The sequence below is a fragment of the Sorghum bicolor genome, chromosome 1 (genome assembly GCF_000003195.3).
Source record: "Sorghum bicolor cultivar BTx623 chromosome 1, Sorghum_bicolor_NCBIv3, whole genome shotgun sequence".
Taxonomy (NCBI): domain Eukaryota; kingdom Viridiplantae; phylum Streptophyta; class Magnoliopsida; order Poales; family Poaceae; genus Sorghum; species Sorghum bicolor.
In genome coordinates, this window is record NC_012870.2 from 69,356,992 (window position 1) to 69,376,388 (window position 19,397).

The 19,397-nt window shown below is 44.4% G+C and overlaps 2 protein-coding genes across 2 annotated transcripts; one reads left to right on the forward strand and one right to left on the reverse strand.

Annotated features, from left to right (window-relative positions):
* LOC110431248 (mitogen-activated protein kinase 5) lies at positions 2,090–6,882 on the forward strand. Its single transcript, XM_021450129.1, has 6 exons — positions 2,090–2,542; positions 2,904–3,033; positions 3,156–3,293; positions 3,431–3,763; positions 3,889–4,072; positions 6,462–6,882. Exons 1-6 carry the CDS (start codon positions 2,376–2,378, stop codon positions 6,632–6,634), a joined length of 1,125 nt encoding a protein of 374 aa, XP_021305804.1. The 5' UTR covers positions 2,090–2,375; the 3' UTR covers positions 6,635–6,882.
* On the reverse strand, positions 9,436–12,704 carry LOC8081447 (L-ascorbate peroxidase 1, cytosolic). The gene is made up of 9 exons (XM_002468008.2): positions 12,362–12,704; positions 12,070–12,244; positions 11,904–11,969; positions 10,570–10,618; positions 10,341–10,426; positions 10,172–10,251; positions 9,912–10,014; positions 9,780–9,838; positions 9,436–9,704 (listed from the first exon to the last, which is right to left on the reverse strand). Exons 1-9 carry the CDS (start codon positions 12,478–12,480, stop codon positions 9,689–9,691), a joined length of 753 nt encoding a protein of 250 aa, XP_002468053.1. The 5' UTR covers positions 12,481–12,704; the 3' UTR covers positions 9,436–9,688.

Consider the following 19,397-nt stretch of genomic DNA (forward strand, 5'->3'; position numbering starts at 1 on the left):
GAATCTTTTGATCCTAATTAATCTATGATTGAATAATATTTGCCACAAACAAACGAAGGTGCTACAGTAGCGAAATCAAAAAAATTTCGCATCTAAATAAGGCCGAAAATGCGAAACGATAGGTATGATGTCCGAAACTTCAGTAATCTGTCTCTCCCACACAGAAAGATTGAGACCTGCAAAAATAGTAATAGGAACCGGGAGATTCTTTGCTCAACTCGCGCATCACGCGGCGATGCTTCCTGGCAGAATAATAGAAAGTTCGGGTTCGCAATCATGGCCTCGGTTTCTAAGCCTCCTTTGTTCCAATCGCCCGGGCAACACTGTACGGCAAAAGCAGTACACATCAGTTAGTTGCTAGGGGAGTTCCTCATCCATAGGCTATTTTCCTGCCCAAAAAAATGGCACTTGCGCCATCAGGCTGTACAGTAAACTACTAGTGTTCAATCCTGCATCGAGCCGCCAAAGCCTCGACCTTGTCTTATGCAAGGGGCCCCTGCTTAACGGTAAGCGTATCCCGTTCGGCACTAATTGAGGAATCTCAAGCTTGTCCAACAACATTTTGGCTCACATCGTGAAACTAGTGGTTGAGAGCAGCAGTTCATTTCTGATCGATGTTATTGATGTGATCCTGATGTCTAATTTAGTGAGCAGGATTGAGTGTGTAATTATTCTGATTTCGGAAAGAACGTAGCAGCTTAGATGGATTAGTGCTCGTTATTACTGGTGGTCTTGTGCCCTTGTTCGATGAATCGGAGCACGGCCTATCCGACCATTTTCACAACAGTGGATGACAGACTGGATATGCCATGTCTGTCGCTCAAACCTTGCTAACCGTGGTCCGTGGAGACGGGCACTTGCTATCTTTTCTCTGAACTATTCCGACCACTCGATCGAGCTCTCCACTGTCCCACGAAGACAACAGGGTGTTTGGTTGAAGTTGTTAAAATTTAACGAGTACTATAGTATTTTTATTTTATTTGAAAATTAGTGTCTAATTATAAATTAATTAGTCTCAAAAAAATTCATCTCTTAAATCACTCTCTAAATATGTTTTTAATTTTATAAATAGTCTACATTTAATACTTTATAAATGTATTCAAATATTCGATGTAATGGAGGGTAAACTTTACCGCTTCAAACCAAAGAGGCCGTAGTTGACATCGCCATGTGATCACATCCATTTTTCAGTGAGAAGAAAAGATCGTGTTGCTGGTCACGACTCACGACAATGGTTAATTCCAGGAAGTTTCAGTCCATGTCTGTCTGTACCCCTTTTTTTCTTCTGAGTCTAGTCTTTCCCTTCCTTGCTCTTATTTTCATCACCGTGCTTTCTCATCTGTAGTATCTGCACAACTTGGTACGATCGTATCAACGTACGTACGTACACGCGCTACACAAGAAGAAAAGCCACCATACGAATTGCTCACGACGGGGCACCCGCGAGAGACGGGTCCTGCCGTCCGGGAAAACCCCCCTGGCTAGAGAGCCCCCGGCCGAGCTCAACGACCTCCTGCTGCGCGGTCGCGTGGACTCGCGGCCGCGGGTCGGGAGTCGGCACGGCGGATTTCCGAGTCCCCCGTTCCATTTCCACACGTTGGACGACGAGGACGACGACGCGGGCGGTCAAAAGCCACCGCGCGAGGCACGGCCGGCCACGCATGCAGGGTTGCAGACCGCATCATCAGCCCCGAGCCCAACCGCCAACACCACTCTCCCCCGTCCCCGTCCCCGTCCAATCCAGCGCCCGCGCCAGGAAAACAACGCGTCGGCGGCTAGCGCCCAATTGCCAACCCCGGCAATCAAAATCCCCCTCCCGCCCGCCACGCGCGGAGACCCTGACACTGACGATGGCCCAACTGTCGCAGCAGGGCGCCCCAGCCCCCACCCACCAGCCGAACCGCACGCCACGCCCACGCCGGTGGTTATCCGATCGCGGGTTGGTGCGCGTCCTCGTTTGACCGGTTGAACGCCCTGCCCGCCGTCGGATCCGAGCAACATCGACGCCGTCCGTAGCAGAGCACAGTGGCCGCGCCGTGCGTCACGTCACGCACAAGTCCCGCTCACTTTCTCGTTACCTTCCTCAGCTGGAGTCCGGCCCGGTCGAGGGCACAAGCACCAGGCAGCAGCAGCGATCGAGGCCTCCTCCTGCTTCTGCTTCAGCTTGAGCTTCAGCCGCCCCCCGCCTTTTATAAATCCCACGCCTGCGCATCCTCTTTTGACAAAGATAAGGTCAAATTGCCTGATTTGCTTGCTGCTTGAACTCGAGACTTGGTGAGGAGTGAGCAGTCGGTCTTCCTCTTCTCCGTCGAGGGGGGGAATAATTAAGCCAGCTGCCTGCCAGGGCCTCTTCCCCGCGGGGAAGAAGACAGGGGATGAGCGGAGGAGGCATGGACGGAGCTCCGGTCGCCGAGTTCCGGCCGACGGTGACGCACAACGGCCGGTTCCTGCAGTACAACATCTTCGGCAACCTGTTCGAGATCACGCACAAGTACCAGCCTCCCATCATGCCCATCGGCCGTGGCGCCTACGGGATCGTCTGGTACGTACGTTCTGCTCGAGCTTGAGCCATGGCTGATTGCTTGCGAGCTGCAGAAGATGATTACCGAGTGTTAGGATTACAATTACTAGTAGTAGTTTAATTAATGGATGAGGATGGTCATGGATTGATTGGACTTGGACCAACCACCAATAGATTCTTATCTATAGATAAGAGTATAGCAGTTGAGCTAGCGGTTTGGTTAATTTAGCGACTATCTACTAGTGCAGTGGTTGGTGAGTTCTCGAATCGAATGAACACCCTACCTCACCTTTTAGGAAAGTATTTTTTTAGGAAATTATTACGGGTGGGTTGATTATAATTCTGAGAATAAATAAGAAAAATCTGTACGGTTCGAGCGCAGCTCGGTGATGAACTTTGAGACAAGGGAGATGGTGGCCATCAAGAAGATCGCCAACGCCTTCGACAACCACATGGACGCCAAGCGCACGCTCCGGGAGATCAAGCTGCTGAGGCACCTCGACCACGAGAACGTAAGCAAGAAACATGTAGCCCTTGCTGAATAGTTGAATCTGGCGCCGTTTAATTGCTAGCTGCTCCCATTCGGGTTTTGGGGATGACTGACTGACTGACTGACACATGAATGAACAAACAGATCATAGGCATCAGGGACGTGATCCCGCCGCCGATCCCGCAGGCGTTCAACGACGTGTACATCGGCACGGAGCTCATGGACACGGACCTCCACCACATCATCCGCTCCAACCAGGAGCTCTCGGAGGAGCACTGCCAGGTAATAATACTAAGTGACTATTATTAGCAGAAGAAAAGAAACAACACGGCGTCGCCATCAGCTTAATTTGCCGCCGCCTGTGATCCGAGTAATCCGACGACTGGCTGGCTAATTATAATCTCGGTCGCCGGGCGCAGTACTTCCTGTACCAGATCCTTCGCGGGCTCAAGTACATCCACTCCGCCAACGTGATCCACCGGGACCTCAAGCCCAGCAACCTGCTGCTGAACGCCAACTGCGACCTCAAGATCTGCGACTTCGGGCTGGCGCGCCCCTCCTCCGAGAGCGACATGATGACGGAGTACGTGGTGACACGGTGGTACCGCGCCCCGGAGCTGCTGCTCAACTCCACCGACTACTCCGCCGCCATCGACGTCTGGTCCGTCGGCTGCATCTTCATGGAGCTCACCAACCGCCAGCCGCTCTTCCCCGGACGCGACCACATGCACCAGATGCGCCTCATCACCGAGGTACCAATATAATACCATCCGATCGCCGACGCACCGCCACTCTTTCTGGTTGCGCTTGCGCCTGCACGACACGATCGACGGCATTTCTGACGCGTCTGGTCATCGCCACTGCTGCTGGCCGGCAGGTGATCGGGACGCCGACGGACGATGAGCTCGGCTTCATCCGGAACGAGGACGCGCGCAAGTACATGCGCCACCTCCCGCAGTTCCCGCGGCGGCCGTTCGCGAGCCTGTTCCCGAAGGTGCAGCCCGTCGCGCTGGACCTCATCGAGCGGATGCTCACCTTCAACCCGCTGCAGAGGATCACAGGTCAGTCCAGTCGTTCGGCGCCTCGCCGGGGGCGGGCCTACTACAGCTAGCACCTTTGTTTTTTACTGTTATTTCTTTTCTCCATGTGCAACCGGTGCGTGCGGCTGCTGAATCCTCAACCTCCGCACGTGCGCTTTCCTATTCTCGTGCCGTGTTGACACTTGACTATTAGTAGGATTTTTTTTTTGTTTGAGGAGCAAGCAGCCATGCGTTTGGTAGTCAGTAGGTCTAGGACTAGCACGTGGGGGCACTCGCGATGAGGCTTTCTTTATCTTTTCGTTTTTATTTGACAAACATTGTCCAATCATAGAGTAACTAGACTTAAAAGATTCATCTCGTGATTTACAGTTAAACTGTGTAATTAGTTTTTATTTTCGTCTATATTTAATACTCTATGCATGTAGCGTAAGATTCAATGTGAGACGAAATTTTGAAAAGATTTTGGTTTTTGGAGTGAACTAAAAAGGCCACAGTGTAGGAGTAGTGTACATTTCCAGAGAGGAGTTGAGTAGCCCTGGCAGTATGGCGGCACTTCAATGCGTCGGTTTGTTCGCCCAAATTTGGATGTTGGTCTGGTCTGGTCAGAAGTATATGCAATCTTCTTTGTGCCTTGTTTAGTTCCGAAAAGATTTCGGATTTCGGTACTGTAGCATTTTTGTTTGTTTGTGACAAATATTATCCAATCATGAACTAACTAGGATCAAAAGATTCGTTTCGTGATTTACAGTTAAACTGTGTAATTAGTTTTTGTTTTTATCTATATTTAACGCTTCATGCATGTACCGCAAGATTCGATGTGACGGAGAATCTTGAAAACTTTTTGGTTTTTGGGTGAACTAAACAAGGCCTTGGTCTTGTTTAGTTTCGAAAACTGAAAAGTTTTCGGAACTGTAGCACTTTCGTTTTTATTTGATAAACACTATCCAATCGTAGAATCGTAGAGTAACTAGGCTTAAAAGATTCATCTCGTGATTTACAGGTAAACTGTGCAATTAGTTTTTATTTTCGTCTATATTTAATAGACCATGCATGTGGTGTAAGATTCGATGTGACGGGAATCTTGATAAGATTTTGTTTTTTGGGGTGAAATTAACAAGGCCTTTGTCTCGAGTAGAAACTTTTACTTATGATCCGCAGCAACAAAATGGGGTGATTTGGTAGTTCTCTTCGTTGAATTCAGAGTTGAGGCCATAACAGAAAACCGGGCATCATTTCTGTCATTCTATGACTAAATATAGTAATGATATATAGTACTTATATAGCTTTAATTTCCATCGAATGCGCTAGCATAGCGTGAAGCTTTTGTTGGTCAGCTTGTTGCCTACCGTCCAAGTGTACAACCGACGCAACACTACCACCCTGCGCTTGCAAATATACAGCTAAGATGCTGAGTTGATAGAAAAATTACCTCAGGGACAAACGAGAGTCGTACAAAAATCCTGCTCCGGCTTCCCACGAGACAAAACCTAAAGTGAAAGGAGCTGTTTGGTTGTAGAAATGGAAACGCAAACGCAAACGTAAAGAGAAATGAACTCCAAATGTTACCAGGGGTAACAGATTTGAACTATCTAGCCTTTATGATTGTGTTACTGTATAGGAACTAAACAAGTCGTAACTTCGTACATTTTATTAAAAGAAAAAAAAATACACTCTCTGTAACTACTTGTTTCTCCTTCTGCCTTTCCCAATTTTTATTGTGCACCCAGGGTCATCAAAGTTGTACTCGCTGTGGAGCTTTCTCCATATGCATCCAAAGCCTTTGCTACCTTTTGCATTATTTTGGGGGCTGTTGCTTTGACCCATCATCCTCGGCTTTGTAGCCTCCTCCATATCGCTTTTGCCGAAGTGACGATGACGGCTATGTACCAACGTACAAAATAAACATGTTTTATATAAGATGAAAAAAAGAGAGACAAAGGTTGAAGATAATCTTAAAATTAGATTCCTCTATTGGCAGGCAGCTGTCCACTAGCGGAGTTACTTCAGAGACTCCCTATTCGTTTCAGATTAGCAGAGTTTCTTTTTCTCTGTTGGTTTTAGACTAGCATATATATAGGGCCTGTTTGGTACAGCTTACAACAGCTTTATAAGCTGTTGTGAGCTGTTTTTTTTGCCAAACACTTATTTCCAAAACAGCTTCATGGGTGGAGCTGTTTTTCCCCTCCTCTCACAAAGACATAATTGGATGAAGCTGGAAAAAAGTAGCTTATTGCAGCTTCTCCCTCATTTCTCTCTCTCAACTATGCATGAAGTAGTTGGTGAAGCTATTTTGCCAAACACTTTCTTCAAAACAGCTCAACTTAGTATAGCTATACGATGACTGTAAGAGCTCACGAATGACTGATTTCATTCTCTCAGTTTTCTCACCGGAATCTGTTTTGTCATGCAGTTGAAGAGGCGCTGGAGCACCCGTACCTGGAGCGGCTACACGACATCGCCGACGAGCCCATCTGCACGGAGCCATTCTCGTTCGACTTCGAGCAGCAGGCTCTGACAGAAGACCAAATGAAGCAGCTCATATTCAACGAGGCCATCGAAATGAACCCGAATTTCCGATATTAGAATGTATATCTAGATGTATGCTTCCTCTTTTATGCACAATGTCTGTAAATAGGCGTAAGTATAAAGATTGGAGAGCCGGGGTAGACAGAACATTGCATTTGTTTGTTTGCTGATGTTCGAGCCCACCATCCTGTCTGTAAGGCTGTGTAATCTGTTGCTGCAGGTTTCAGGCGGCGTTCCTGTAATGGGTTGTACCAAGAATAAAAGGTTTGGACTCTGGGTCATGTTTCTGGAATCACAAATTTGTATGCCGAGTTAGCTAGCGCATCTTCTTACCGAATCCATTCACGCCTTGTTTAGTTTCCAAAGTTTTTTTTAGATTCTCCTTCATATCGAATCTTGCGGCACATGCATGAAGCATTAAATATAAAAAAAAGCTAACTAATTGCACAATTTACCTGTAATTTACGAGATGAATCTTTTAAGTCTAGTTAGTTTATAATTAAATAATAATTGTCAAATAAAGCCGACAATACTACAGTAGCGAAATTCAAAATTTTTCGCGAACTAAACAAGGCCTCAGTTCAGATTCAAAACACAGAGAACGATGGTTTTGTTTGTAGCTAACTTTTGCAAAGCAGTAATTTAATATGGCCGGATTACTCGTCCGTTTTAAACTGTAACTCATTTAAGAATTATTCTAAGTTAAATGTGACTATCTTTAGCCAAATTTATATAAATTATATTAATGTCTACAATAATACAATATCAATTAAATGCAAAAGAGCATAGCTCAGCTGGTTGCCCACTAGGATTCAAGGCTTCGCAATTTCCTATATTTATTCAAGAATTTAATGACACTATTCTCGTTCATAAAGGTCAGTGTGAGCGTCTGTAACTGAATACTAGAACTATACATGGTGTATCTAATCTAATGAGTTTAGTTTGCTATTTTAGAATTCTGATTTTTTTAAAAAAAACTTCATCAAAACTAAAAAGTTTGATTTAAAACAAAACTAAAGACATTTGCAATTTAAAACAAAGATAATGCGTTGGAACTAAGAGCCTGTGATAGCAGACCACTATTGTTGTTGTTGGGCCACTATTCGCTCCATGCGGGCTCCTTTGGTTCAAGGGTGAAACAAAGGAATTTTGTAGGATAGGATTCTCAAAGGTCCTTTCCTACTCTTTGGTTCATAGGAAAAGTACAGGAAGCATTCCATAGGATTGGCCTTGTATAGTTCAATTCCATAGGAAAAAAACATGAGAGCCCCTTTGGATTGCAGTATAGGTATAGAATAGGAAAAGGACAAACAAAGGAATAGAGATGGCATACTCCTCTGATCCTATGGGATTTGAAACAAAGGAAAATGCCTTTGGCAAGAGCTTAGGTGAAACACAGGAATTGTGTACATCAATTGGAATTTGAACAGCTAGCCTTTGGCAGTTACGTTTGCTTAATCATCCGAACACTCCAGCCTGTGGGACCACGTCTTCAGTCATTCTTATTCACATGACTGCGGATCTTCTTTCTGTGGCCAGCACTGGGGCAGGCCGACTCGATACCTGGCGAGATGGGGAGGGCGTCGTGCTGTCCCGTGCAGCGGTGATGCCGTGGCCGTCGCTTGAGCCAACGATGGGCTGACCGTTTAGCGCTGGTGCGATGCGAAGATGAATAAGCACGAGCGAGGCGTGGCCGTCATGCGAGCCAGCGATGGGGCAGCGGCTGTTTGTCGTTTGCGTGAACGCGAAGATGAACGAGGACTAGCGAGTCGCGCGCAAGTCTGATTTCGCGCCAGGAAAAGTTCCAAGAGGTCCGACTTCATGTTTATTTTCCTATGGAATCAGGTCATAGGAATGCAATCCTCAGGAATGATTCCTTTACTTTTCTGTGAACCAAAGGCTTGGATAGGAAAAAATCCTTAGGAAAGTCAATCCTCCAAAATTCCTATGCCAATCCTACAATCCAAAGGGGGCCGAAGTATGACTTCATGAAAAAATTCCTATGGTCCAACCAAAGGTCTTCTGTATTACTTAGGATTAAAGATGTATGACATGTATATTCCTACTTCCCTATTCCTATAGGATTCCTATCCTATGATCCAAAGGGGGCGGATTAAAGATGTATGACATGTATATTCCTACTTCCCTATTCCTATAGGATTCATATCCTATGATCCAAAGGGGGCCGTAGTGGATGGTTCCAGTGGCATTACAAATGGTTCCAATGATAATAAGAATGTTAAAATGATTATTTGAACCAAGATAAAAAGGTGATGGGGGTGATTATTAGGACCTGTTTAGCGTAGTTCCTGCACCGGCTTCTCTAGGGACGGAGCCACACCAAACACAGCAGCATACAGGAATATTGATTATTAATCCACACCGATGTCATTAGCATCTTGGAGCAACTGCAGTCCGTTAACACTGCGAAGACGTGTTTATGTGAGTTGTCTCTGAGAGAATAAATCCCGGGAGGTACGGTAATTTGTTAGCGAGTACTACGTAGGAAATTTCAGAAATTGAAAACAAGAATCACTGCAAGCTTCTGGCCGTGCCGACCCTATACAAGCAGAAATCTAGTGCGCCACAAATGCGTCGCCGATTCGTTGAGACACGGAACAGATACAGCTTGCAAAACGCACCAGATAATGCGTAGCTTGAAATCAGTAATTTGCATCACTAACATCCACCGACACGGCCAACAGAACTCGATCATAGACGTAGCAAAGCAAAGCGTATTAGCTCCGACTAAAATTGCTCGACCAGTCACACCACGAGAAAGAATCAGATCATGCAGATGCAGCGCAAGCACAGCCTTTTTAAACCACAAGCTGTGAACCGAACTAAGGGAAACCAGATAAGCAAAGTAACAAGAACATACTGCAGCCATAAGATCATAGATCTACTAGTTTCAGTTGCATACAGCATCAGAGTATAGGCAAAGGGTCCCCCCCGTTCAACCATAGCCAAAGTTCCAAGAACAGCCTGAGGGCTCAACAGCGACAAATTTATTACATAGAAGACACGAGACAATCTGCTGGTTCACTCTAACTCCAGATGCACATGATTCCATACAGGCAGCAGTTTGGATCACTCCAGGATAGGGGCCATTTAAGCATCAGCGAACCTGCATTCCAGGAGAGTAAACAATCAGATTTGTCCCACTGACCAAGCACAAATTGTGCAATCACTGGTTACTCACCCCAGTTCGGAGAGCTTGAGGTGGGCTTCTTTGTAGTCTTCAAAGAATGCCTTCTCATCCTACAAGGCACACAATAATCAGTACTTATCTCCCTGCAGATCACCTTACCCTAGAAAACAATGACGGACATACCGCAGCATATTTATCCACAAGAGGGCGGAAGGCAGGGTCGCTCAGCAGGGCTTTGTCACTTGGGAGCTGAAGAAGGCCCTCCTTGTCACCACTCAGAAGTTCCCTACAGAATAAGTTCAGGATATATGGGATAGCTATTAATTTCTAGTATAGTATAGTATTTACAGCTGCCCAGGAAAGACATAACAAAGGCAAATAAATTCTTAGTATTTCTTAACTAAATGCAGTTGCTTTTCATAGTAAACATGACACAGACTCACTTGAAGTAAGAGTTGTCGAAGACCAAAGGGTTTGAAGTCCAGGCCCCCTCAAAACCAGACCGCTCTTTGTGGCACCTTCCCTAAGAAAACCTCAAATAAAAGTAAATCAGTTCAAGCATACATATATTACATACATTTCTGAAGGAAACATGAGTGGGCAGTAACAAACCAAGGTGTGGCCACCAGAAAGGGCAACAATGTCCTGGTCGCTCAGACCCATCTGCTTGCCAAAGACTTGCCTCAGGTGGTCAGAACCTGGTTAATAAAAAACAGCAAGCAAGGAATAAGAGTCGGTCATCATGTCAATAAAAGTGACGTCAACGCCTTGAAGGATACATGGTGAATATAACCAATCAATTCAGCATTCATGACAATCGTAGTGAAGATTAGAGATCTACCCTTAGTGGCATCAGGAAGACGGCCCTCGGGTGGGGGCTGAGGCTTGTCCTGAAAAAGACAAGGGAAGATGTAAATACTCAAGTTTTTACAGTGACAAATACTGACGGCGAAAAAGGCATGGAACAAATAATATCAGTCAGTCATGCCTATCGCTATAGTTTTAAGAAAGCAAGACATAAGTGATAGAATTGAACAACTTTAACACCAAATGTTAAATAATTGTCACCCAACAAATTGTAATGACAATCAAGGGAAAATAGTATCAGCATTGGACAACATGCAGAAAGTTTATGGTCTATACATGTATAATTTGACAGCATATCAACAGGGACCGTATAGGTGCATAATATGCATAGTGCACATCACCATCAGGGTAAGGCAACCAACACTATCTAGACGGCATGAAATGCCTAGACGCACACTTACAACAAACATACTGTGCATCCAAGGACCCAACAAGTGGACCTCCACAATAAAGAGATAACGACATATGATATGGTATTGTATTGGCCAACACATATATGTATAACAGGATAAGGGCAAACTGGTTTGGCAACACTATGATACCTCATCACATGACCATGACCTACCTACTCAACACAATATATGTGCAAGATGACAAGAATCCAACAGGCAGGGTGACATAAGTATGTATGGAGAACACCAATACAAAATGATAAAACGATCAATTATTTTTTCGATAAGTTTTCAAAAATGAAGGCTATATGGACATTGTCCTATACAAAACTAACACAAAAGAACCACTGGTGTTAGGAATAGCTTCTAAACATAAGTTTTGATAAGTTATTAGTGACATCATTTTCTCATCATAGGAAAAAGTATGAAACAAGCATATAGTTAATATGACTCTCCTATCACGTCTATGAGAGACAAGGACTGAGCTATACACATAGTGAAAGCTGCATCTCATATATTTGACGAACACTACAGTAAACCGCTAAATTATTTTTAGCGCACAATGGCCCACCATTCGAAGATGATATTTATAGACTAATCAAAACCTAAACTAGTGGCCACTTCAAGCCGAAACAATGAACACACAGGGACAGAGCCACAGAGCGGAAAGATGCGTGGACACAAATCTCAAAATAAAGGTTAATTGTAGCATCCCAGGAATAAATGGTTATAGCTAATTGCACGAGGGATTTACCAAACAGGTGATAAATCGCACATAGATCGATGGTACTAGTTGGAGTAAACAAACACGATCTCACTAAACGACCTTCACACCCACCTCCTCGGAGATTTCTAAACAAAACCTTAAACCCTGCTAAACCCCAAAGACAGTTAACAAATGGTTGAAAAATCTCACCTCCCTACCGGGGTGGAAGGGGATCTGAGGCCCACCAGTGACCTCCACGGCCACAACTCCCGCGAGCTGCAAAAGGAGCAGAGAGAGAAAGGTACGCGGTCAGAACGCACATCCATTCGGGCAGATCGAATCATCGAACCAGATCGATGCGAGATCGGGGACCGACCTGGTAGAAATCGGCGTAAGAGAGGATGGGGAACTCCTCCTTGATGGGCTCGAGCAGCCGCACCGCGATGTCCAGCCCCGCGTTGGCGCCATGCGCCAGTTCCGCCGGGTTCTTCATCGTGCCGAAGGGACCGCCGGTCCTCGACGACACGTCGAACGTCCCGGCGGAGTGCCACCTGCGCGATCGAACGGGAAACCCAGATCAGGCGACTGAAAAAAAAAAACTCCCCCACAAAGATCTAGAAATGCGCGCGCAGGGAGGACGGGAGGTAGGTGGAGGTAGGGAGGCTTACGCGAGGCGGAGCATGAGTGGGGCGCAGCTCTTCTCGGCGATGAGGGCGCGGAGCTTTTGCCTGGCCTTCTCGACGGCCTCGCTGTACTCGGCGCTCACGGTCGGGTAGCTCTTCGCCATGGCTGCGAACAGAGAGCTTCGAATCGCAGAATGCGATGGGAATGGGACGCGACGCGGCTGAGGTAGGATCACAAAGAGCTGCTGGGGGCAAATGGCCGCCACGCTCCCCAGGGGTTTATATTGCGACACAACCGAGGGGGGCGGAGGATGGGATTGCTAGGAGAAAGGGAAGCTTCTCGTAGGATGCATCGCGGCCGTCAGTCCGAGCGATCGTGCGGCTAGAATGGACGTCCATTTGGACGGGCATGGTTGGGCCGTGTGGCCTGCCCACGATGCCATTTGGGCTCAATCGGATTTCTCTAATTTACCCTTGCAAAATTGCTAGAAGAGGAGAATGCATTGGTGATATTTTGGTCATTTAGCCTGTGGCCCCACCCTCTGTCTGCGGATTAAACGGCGACGGTTCACGGCTTCACGGACGCGCGGGCCACGTGAGGCGCGTGGTTGGTGGCACCGGCCGGCTGGAATAGTAACGCCGGCCACTATTCTCGAACAGAGTGCCACCGGCACCGCGCGCAAATGGTACACCGTACAGTGCCCTTGCCGTGAACGTGGGCCTTGTTTAGTTCACCCCAAAAAGCAAAAAGTTTTCAAGATTCCCCGTCATATCGAATCTTGCGGCACATTCATGAAGTATTAAATATAAACGAAAGCAAAAACTAATTACACAGTTTAGCTGGAAATCGCGAGACGAATCTTTTGATCCTAGTTAGTCCATAATTGGATAATATTTGTCACAAACAAACGAAAATGTTACAGTACCAAAATCCTAAATCTTTTCGGAACTAAACAAGGCCAAACGATCAGACGACCAGCAATGGGTACACCAGACCACATGCACAGATTCGTTTCTCCTCGTTCAGAAGTTTTGGTCCAATTTTTCATCCCCTCGTGATCCTTTTCTCACGCTATCACGCACGACTCACAGCTCAGAAAGTCAGAATCTTGTTCTCATTGCTATATTTCATTATTTTCCGTATATATTTCAACAAATGGCACGAGCAACAAATGCTTGCAACAACTCTTGAAAATAGAGTCGCTACAACTTCGAGCCTGTTTGGATTCACCCTAATCAAAATTTGGATAGCTAATTGCTAGAGCTAAAATTTAGCCAACTAATCCTCTAGCTAATTGAAAATCTGACCATACCATCCCTCATTAATTACATTGCTTAGAGCATCTTCAAGAGATTAGCTAAATCATTTTTTAAAGGTAAATTTAGCTATTATCGAAGGAAAAACGTTTCCAACAGACTTTGTAAGTGACTCTTCAAATTTAGTAGCTCTCCATCCCACCTTATTCGCTCTCTAATTTTGGATAGCGTACCTCACTAGCCATCTTTTACAAAGTCTGTTGGAGTACTCTAATATTTTTTTGTCGAATCTATTTTAAAGATTACTAAATCAGTAAATTTAGCTAATGTTTTTGGCTAATCTCTTGGAAAGCTGGCTAAAATTTTAGCTAGAGTGTTTAGATCCTCTAACTAAACTTTAGCTAGAGATAGTTTGATCATTAAACCATTTTAGCTAATTTTAGATCAGTTGAAACAACTAAAGAGTGGGTTCGTTTTTTACTTTAGCTAAAGTTAGTTGTGTTTATCTATAGACTATAGGTTGTTTCCGATGCATTACTATTTTAGCTAAAATTTAGCTGGTAAGACTATCTTCAAAAATCGTCATCCAAATGCAAAATCCATTTGTCCTTTGGGTAGCGTTACGTAGAAAAGATTTTATATTTATTTTTAGTCTTCTACAACAGCAAAACTTAAAGAACAACACTCTGTGTAAATGGATCTCGAGGAGAGAGGATATCCAAATTTGGATTATGTTTCTTCTGATACCCAAAATAAATCTTTTGTATGAGTACACTCTTAGAGGCTATCAATATTATGTTGGACAACCAAAAAATTTAAAAAACTAAACAAAGCCTCACTAGTCCGTAGACTTCTGAGCTACAACAACAGCAAAGCTTCAACGGCAGGATGTGCAGCCATGCTTGATGCAGCTGCGGCAATGAATTTTCACCCAGGACCAAAAGCTGAAACCGAAGCGCACGATCAGCAATTCCGTCAGCAGAGTTTGAAAAACATGGCAGCCTCATGTCAGGCTTATTTAGAGCAAGTATTACTATAGTGGGTTGTAAGAGCAATCTCAGCCTAAGTCACTAAATTCACTGTTCGCCTAAACGGCTGTTTAGACCGTTTAAACGCCGTGTAAACGCTACACAATGGTACACCGTTTCCGTTTAATCATCTATTTAGTCTGTTTAATTGACCGTTTAGCCCGTTTAATGGACTGTTTAGCCTGAATAATGGCTAAACGGCAGGTGACCGACTGTTTACCGTTTAGCGTTTAGAAAAACATTGCCTAAATTAAGCCCTTAAACTTTTATTTACAAGCTATGATAAAAAAAGTAGGGGCTCAAATTAAGACCCAACTCCAATAAAAAAACAGACAAAGTCCTTATCTCACATATTCTTGTCTTGATTTATGGGTGGGAAGAGGAAAGTGAGTGAGATCCACTCGATAGGGGGTTCTAGATGTGAGATGCTGAAACTATAATTTGGGAGGACATGAAAAATGAGAGCTCAAGGCCTTGTTTAGTTTCAAAAAAAATTGGGAAATCGATACTATACCACTTTCGTTTGTATTTGACAAATATTGTCGAATCATGGACTAACTAGACTTAAAAGATTTGTCTCGTCAATTCCGATCAAACTGTGCAATTTATTTTTATTTTCATCTATATTTAATACTCCATGCATATGTCTACAAATTCAATGTGACAGGAATCTGAAAAATTTTACAAAATTTTTTAGGAACTAAACAAGGCCCAAGTAGGAGGTGGGTTGGAGTTGATTTTTTGATCAAGTCTCTAGATTTAGAATAGGGACTTGTTTAGGAGGTGGGCTGAAGTTGTTCTAAGCTGACTAAATGTTGAGGTGGATGAGAGAAGGGAGGAGAGAGAGGAGAAGCAGGTTGTAAGGTTACAACGAGCTTAGACACAAGAACCAAAAAACTTTGTGAGAGAGATAAGTGAGCCGTGTATTAATAGTGAATAGCTAACTATTGTATGGGTGGGTTGGGAGAAGACTAAGGCCTTGTTTAGATTGGAGATGAAAATTTTTTGGGTGTCATATCAAATGTGTCGGAAGGATGTCGGAAGGGCTTTTTAGAAACTAATAAAAAAACAAATTACATAGCTCGTCGGGAAACTACAAAACAAATCTATTAAGCATAATTAATCTATCATTAGCACATGTGGATTACTGTAGCACCTAAGGCTAATCATGGAGTAATTAGGTTTAAAAGATTCGTCTCGCGATTTTCAACTAAACTGTGTAATTATTTTATTTCTTTATGTATATTTAATGTTCCATGCATGCGTCCAAAGATTCGATGGGATGGATGAAAAAATTTTAGGTGCAAAACTAAACAGGTGAAAGGTCCTAATATGGCTAGAGGAGGGTGAATAGCCTATTTAAAAAATTCTACAAACTCACTAGAGCAAGAGGTTAATAAATAACAAAGCGAAGCTTTTTGGTCTAGCTCTAAAGGGGTGTTTGCAAGCCATCTATCCAACAATTCTAGTTGATATAATCTCTAGGCACATAAAAGCTATGTTACTACTTACACTAGAGAGATACCTAAAGTTTCTATGCAAGTAAGAAAGCTACTCTAGTTTGCGGGAATATAAAAAGAGATGGTTTGATCTTTATACCGCCGCTTAGAGAGGATGAACCAATCAATAATATGAAGTCCAATCACCGGGAGAAATCCAATGAATAATCACAAAGGAGACACACAATTTTCTCCCGAGGTTCACGTGCTTGCCGGCACGCTACGTCCCCGTTGTGTCGACCAACACTTGGTGGTTCGGTGGCTAAGAGGTGTAGCACGAACCTCGTCCTCACTAGGACACCACAAGAACCTACCCACAAGTGAGGTAGCTCAATGACACGAGCAATCCACTAATGTTGCCTTTGGCACTCCGCCGAAGTAGGCACAAACCTCTCACAATCACCGGGAGATGGCCACGAACAATCACCAACTCGTGCCAATCCTCCTCCGCTGCTCCAAGCCGTCTAGGTGGCGGCAACCACCGAGAGTAACAAGAAAACTGCAGCTAAAACGATCTCCAAGTGCCACTAGATGCAATCACTCATGCAAATGCACTTGGAATCACTCCCAATCTCGCAAAGATGTATAATCTATGAAGGAGATGAGTGGGAGGTGTTTGCTTAGCCTCACAAGGATGTCAAGTATGCTAGAATGCCAAGAGAGTGAGCCCCAAGCCGGCCAAACACGTATTTATAGCCCCTCAAACAAATAGAGCTGTTGGCTCTTTCACTGGGCGAAATACGGGGTCACCGGACGCTCTTAAAGGGGCACCGGACGGTGCCTTACCCTAGCTGGGCTAGGCACTGTCTGCACCGGACGCTTAGACGCAGCGTCCGGTGCCCCAGAAGCCAGCGTCCGGTGAGTGTTTTCTCAGCGAGAAACACTCCCGCGACTTCTCCAAATTTCCCACCGGCACAATAGAAAATATGCACTTCATTTTCTCGAAAAGCGCCGAATCCCGCCGAGCTTGAGGAACCCATCCTCTCTCTACCCTTGAAACTCCACCTAATCATTAAATAAAATAAAAAACCTAGAATACTCAAATCTAAAAAAATTCACGAACTAAGGCCTTATTTAGATGCGAAAAGATTTTGGATTTTGCTACTGTAGCACTTTCGTTTGTTTATGGTAAATATTGTCGAATCATGGACTAACTAGGATCAAAAGATTCGTCTTGCGATTTACAGTTAAATTGTGTAATTAGTTTTTATTTTCGTCTATATTTAATGCTTCATGCATGTGTCAAAAGATTCGATGTGACAGAGAATCTTAAAATTTTTTGGTTTTTGGAGTGAACTAAACAAGGCTTAAATATGACCGTTTGGTCGTACAGGTCTTGCAAGGAACTTTAGGGGCTGTTTGGTTGCCCGCATGTGGTCGAACGAGCATCCCGGGATGCAGCCTGCTCGTGTTTGGTTGTCTGGAGCTGTCCCCGAGCCTGGCTGAGCACATGCAAAAGATCTATCCGAGCCTCGCTGAGGAGGAACGGCCAAATCGGCCGTTCTTTTTGGACCTAGCTGGCTCGGACAGTTGTTTAGTGTGTTAATGATGGTATTAGTGTATAATTAGTAAATATTAAGTGATATTAATATCTTTTAAAGATATGTAAGGCATAATTAGATAAAATAAGACTGTTAAGAGTATATTTGCACAAAATAAAAAATTTAATAATAATCTTATAATATTTTTTGTTTCATGCAACATGTCTCGTACACACAACCAAACAACATCTCATCTCAGCCGGGCTAGCCAGATACAACAACATCTCGTCTCAGCCGGACTAGCCAGATACAACCAACCAAACACGATAACATGTATGCACTCAATCTTTCCTTTTTGAGCCAGACTTTTATATACGAGCCAGGCTCTACTACTACGTGAACCAAACATGCCCTTAACGGGCGTCTGAAAGCGAGCTGCAAAGACATCTTTTGTGATGCCTTCGTTCCGGTTTTAGAGAGTATGACTCGGCGCCGGTGGCAGACCACGGCGACCCAAAGTCCAAAGACGGGTTGAACCGGGGCAGATCAGTGCGCAAGCTTTAGCTCTCTAAACTGCAGTTAGCGCGTGGAAAACACACGATTGTCCAGTCGTGCATCCGTCACAAATCAATTCACCACAGCCTTTGTAAAGAAACAAAGGCGTAGACGAAGACGATAAAAAAGGTTTGGAATCAGCGAGAGCCATGCTGTAGTACAGACGATCGAGGCGAGCAACGGAAGCATATTCTTTATCCGAGCCTGCTAAAAAAAATAGCCCACCCAGTACACACACGAGCCACGACCCACCTCACCCGGTCAGCCGGCCACGGGGCCACCGCTGCTGCCACCAACCGCATCAATGCCCACGCGCAGCGCGACAACGGGTAATGGCACCCGCGCGGCGGTGATTCGCGCGAAACTGATGGTGATGGCGACTTCCATGGCAGATTCCCCTGCCGCGCGCACCCACAGCCGCACGGCGCGACGGCATCGGCGGAAATAGTTTTGTTTTTCTTTTCCGGCAGTTCCACTTTGGATGTGGATCCCACGGCGCGCGTTACATGGGCTGCTTTGCTTCGCTTTGCGGGATTCGCGACGACAGCTCGCGCTGGGCGGGATGAAAATGGGACGGTCCGTTCCAAAGGATCAAATCTTAAACTTTTTTTCCGACAGCAGAAGAATTATATATTAAATAATAGGTGGTTAAATGAACACGTTGCAAATAATTTGGATTACAAATATAGAAGAAGGTTTTTTATTTAAATTATACTTATACTATGAATAGCTCGAGATCTTAAAACCAAGCACTCGACAAAATGCCTAAAAACAAATGTCCAACAAATAAAAGGCTAACATTCACGTAGACGGAATGGAGAAACTTTTTTTTTTCTATTGTCTTCTTTCTTCATTTTTCTGCCACCAAAGAATAAGTAAGGCCTTGTTTAGTTACCAAAAATTTTCAAGATTTCCCATCACATCGAATCTTGCGGCACATGCATGGTGCATTAAATATATATATATATATATATATATATATGAAAACAAAAACTAATTGCACAGTTCATCTGTAAATTATGAGACGAATCTTTTAAGCCTAGTTACTCCATAATTAGACAATATTTGATAAATAAAAACAAAAGCGCTACAGTGCCCAAACACAAAAAAATTTGCAAACTGAACAAGGCCTAAGACTCATCTCAAACTTATTCTCCCAAATCATTCAGTATGGCCAGATCTTCTTCATAGACTAGATATTTGGGAATCATTGGATATGCCTTATATATAAATAGGTCGTATCTGAATCTGCATATTTAAT

Excerpts from the sequence above, each read along its gene's own strand:
- LOC8081447 (XM_002468008.2), bottom strand. The coding sequence starts at position 12,480 with ATGGCGAAGAGCTACCCGACCGTGAGCGCCGAGTACAGCGAGGCCGTC. Across the intron at positions 12,245-12,361 it reads CCACTCATGCTCCGCCTCGC|GTGGCACTCCGCCGGGACGT; the intron begins GTAAGCCTCCCT and ends TCGATCGCGCAG. Across the intron at positions 10,427-10,569 it reads TCTTCCTGATGCCACTAAGG|GTTCTGACCACCTGAGGCAA; the intron begins GTAGATCTCTAA and ends TTTATTAACCAG.
- LOC110431248 (XM_021450129.1), top strand. The coding sequence starts at position 2,376 with ATGAGCGGAGGAGGCATGGACGGAGCTCCGGTCGCCGAGTTCCGGCCG. Across the intron at positions 3,294-3,430 it reads TCTCGGAGGAGCACTGCCAG|TACTTCCTGTACCAGATCCT; the intron begins GTAATAATACTA and ends CGCCGGGCGCAG. Across the intron at positions 3,764-3,888 it reads AGATGCGCCTCATCACCGAG|GTGATCGGGACGCCGACGGA; the intron begins GTACCAATATAA and ends GCTGGCCGGCAG.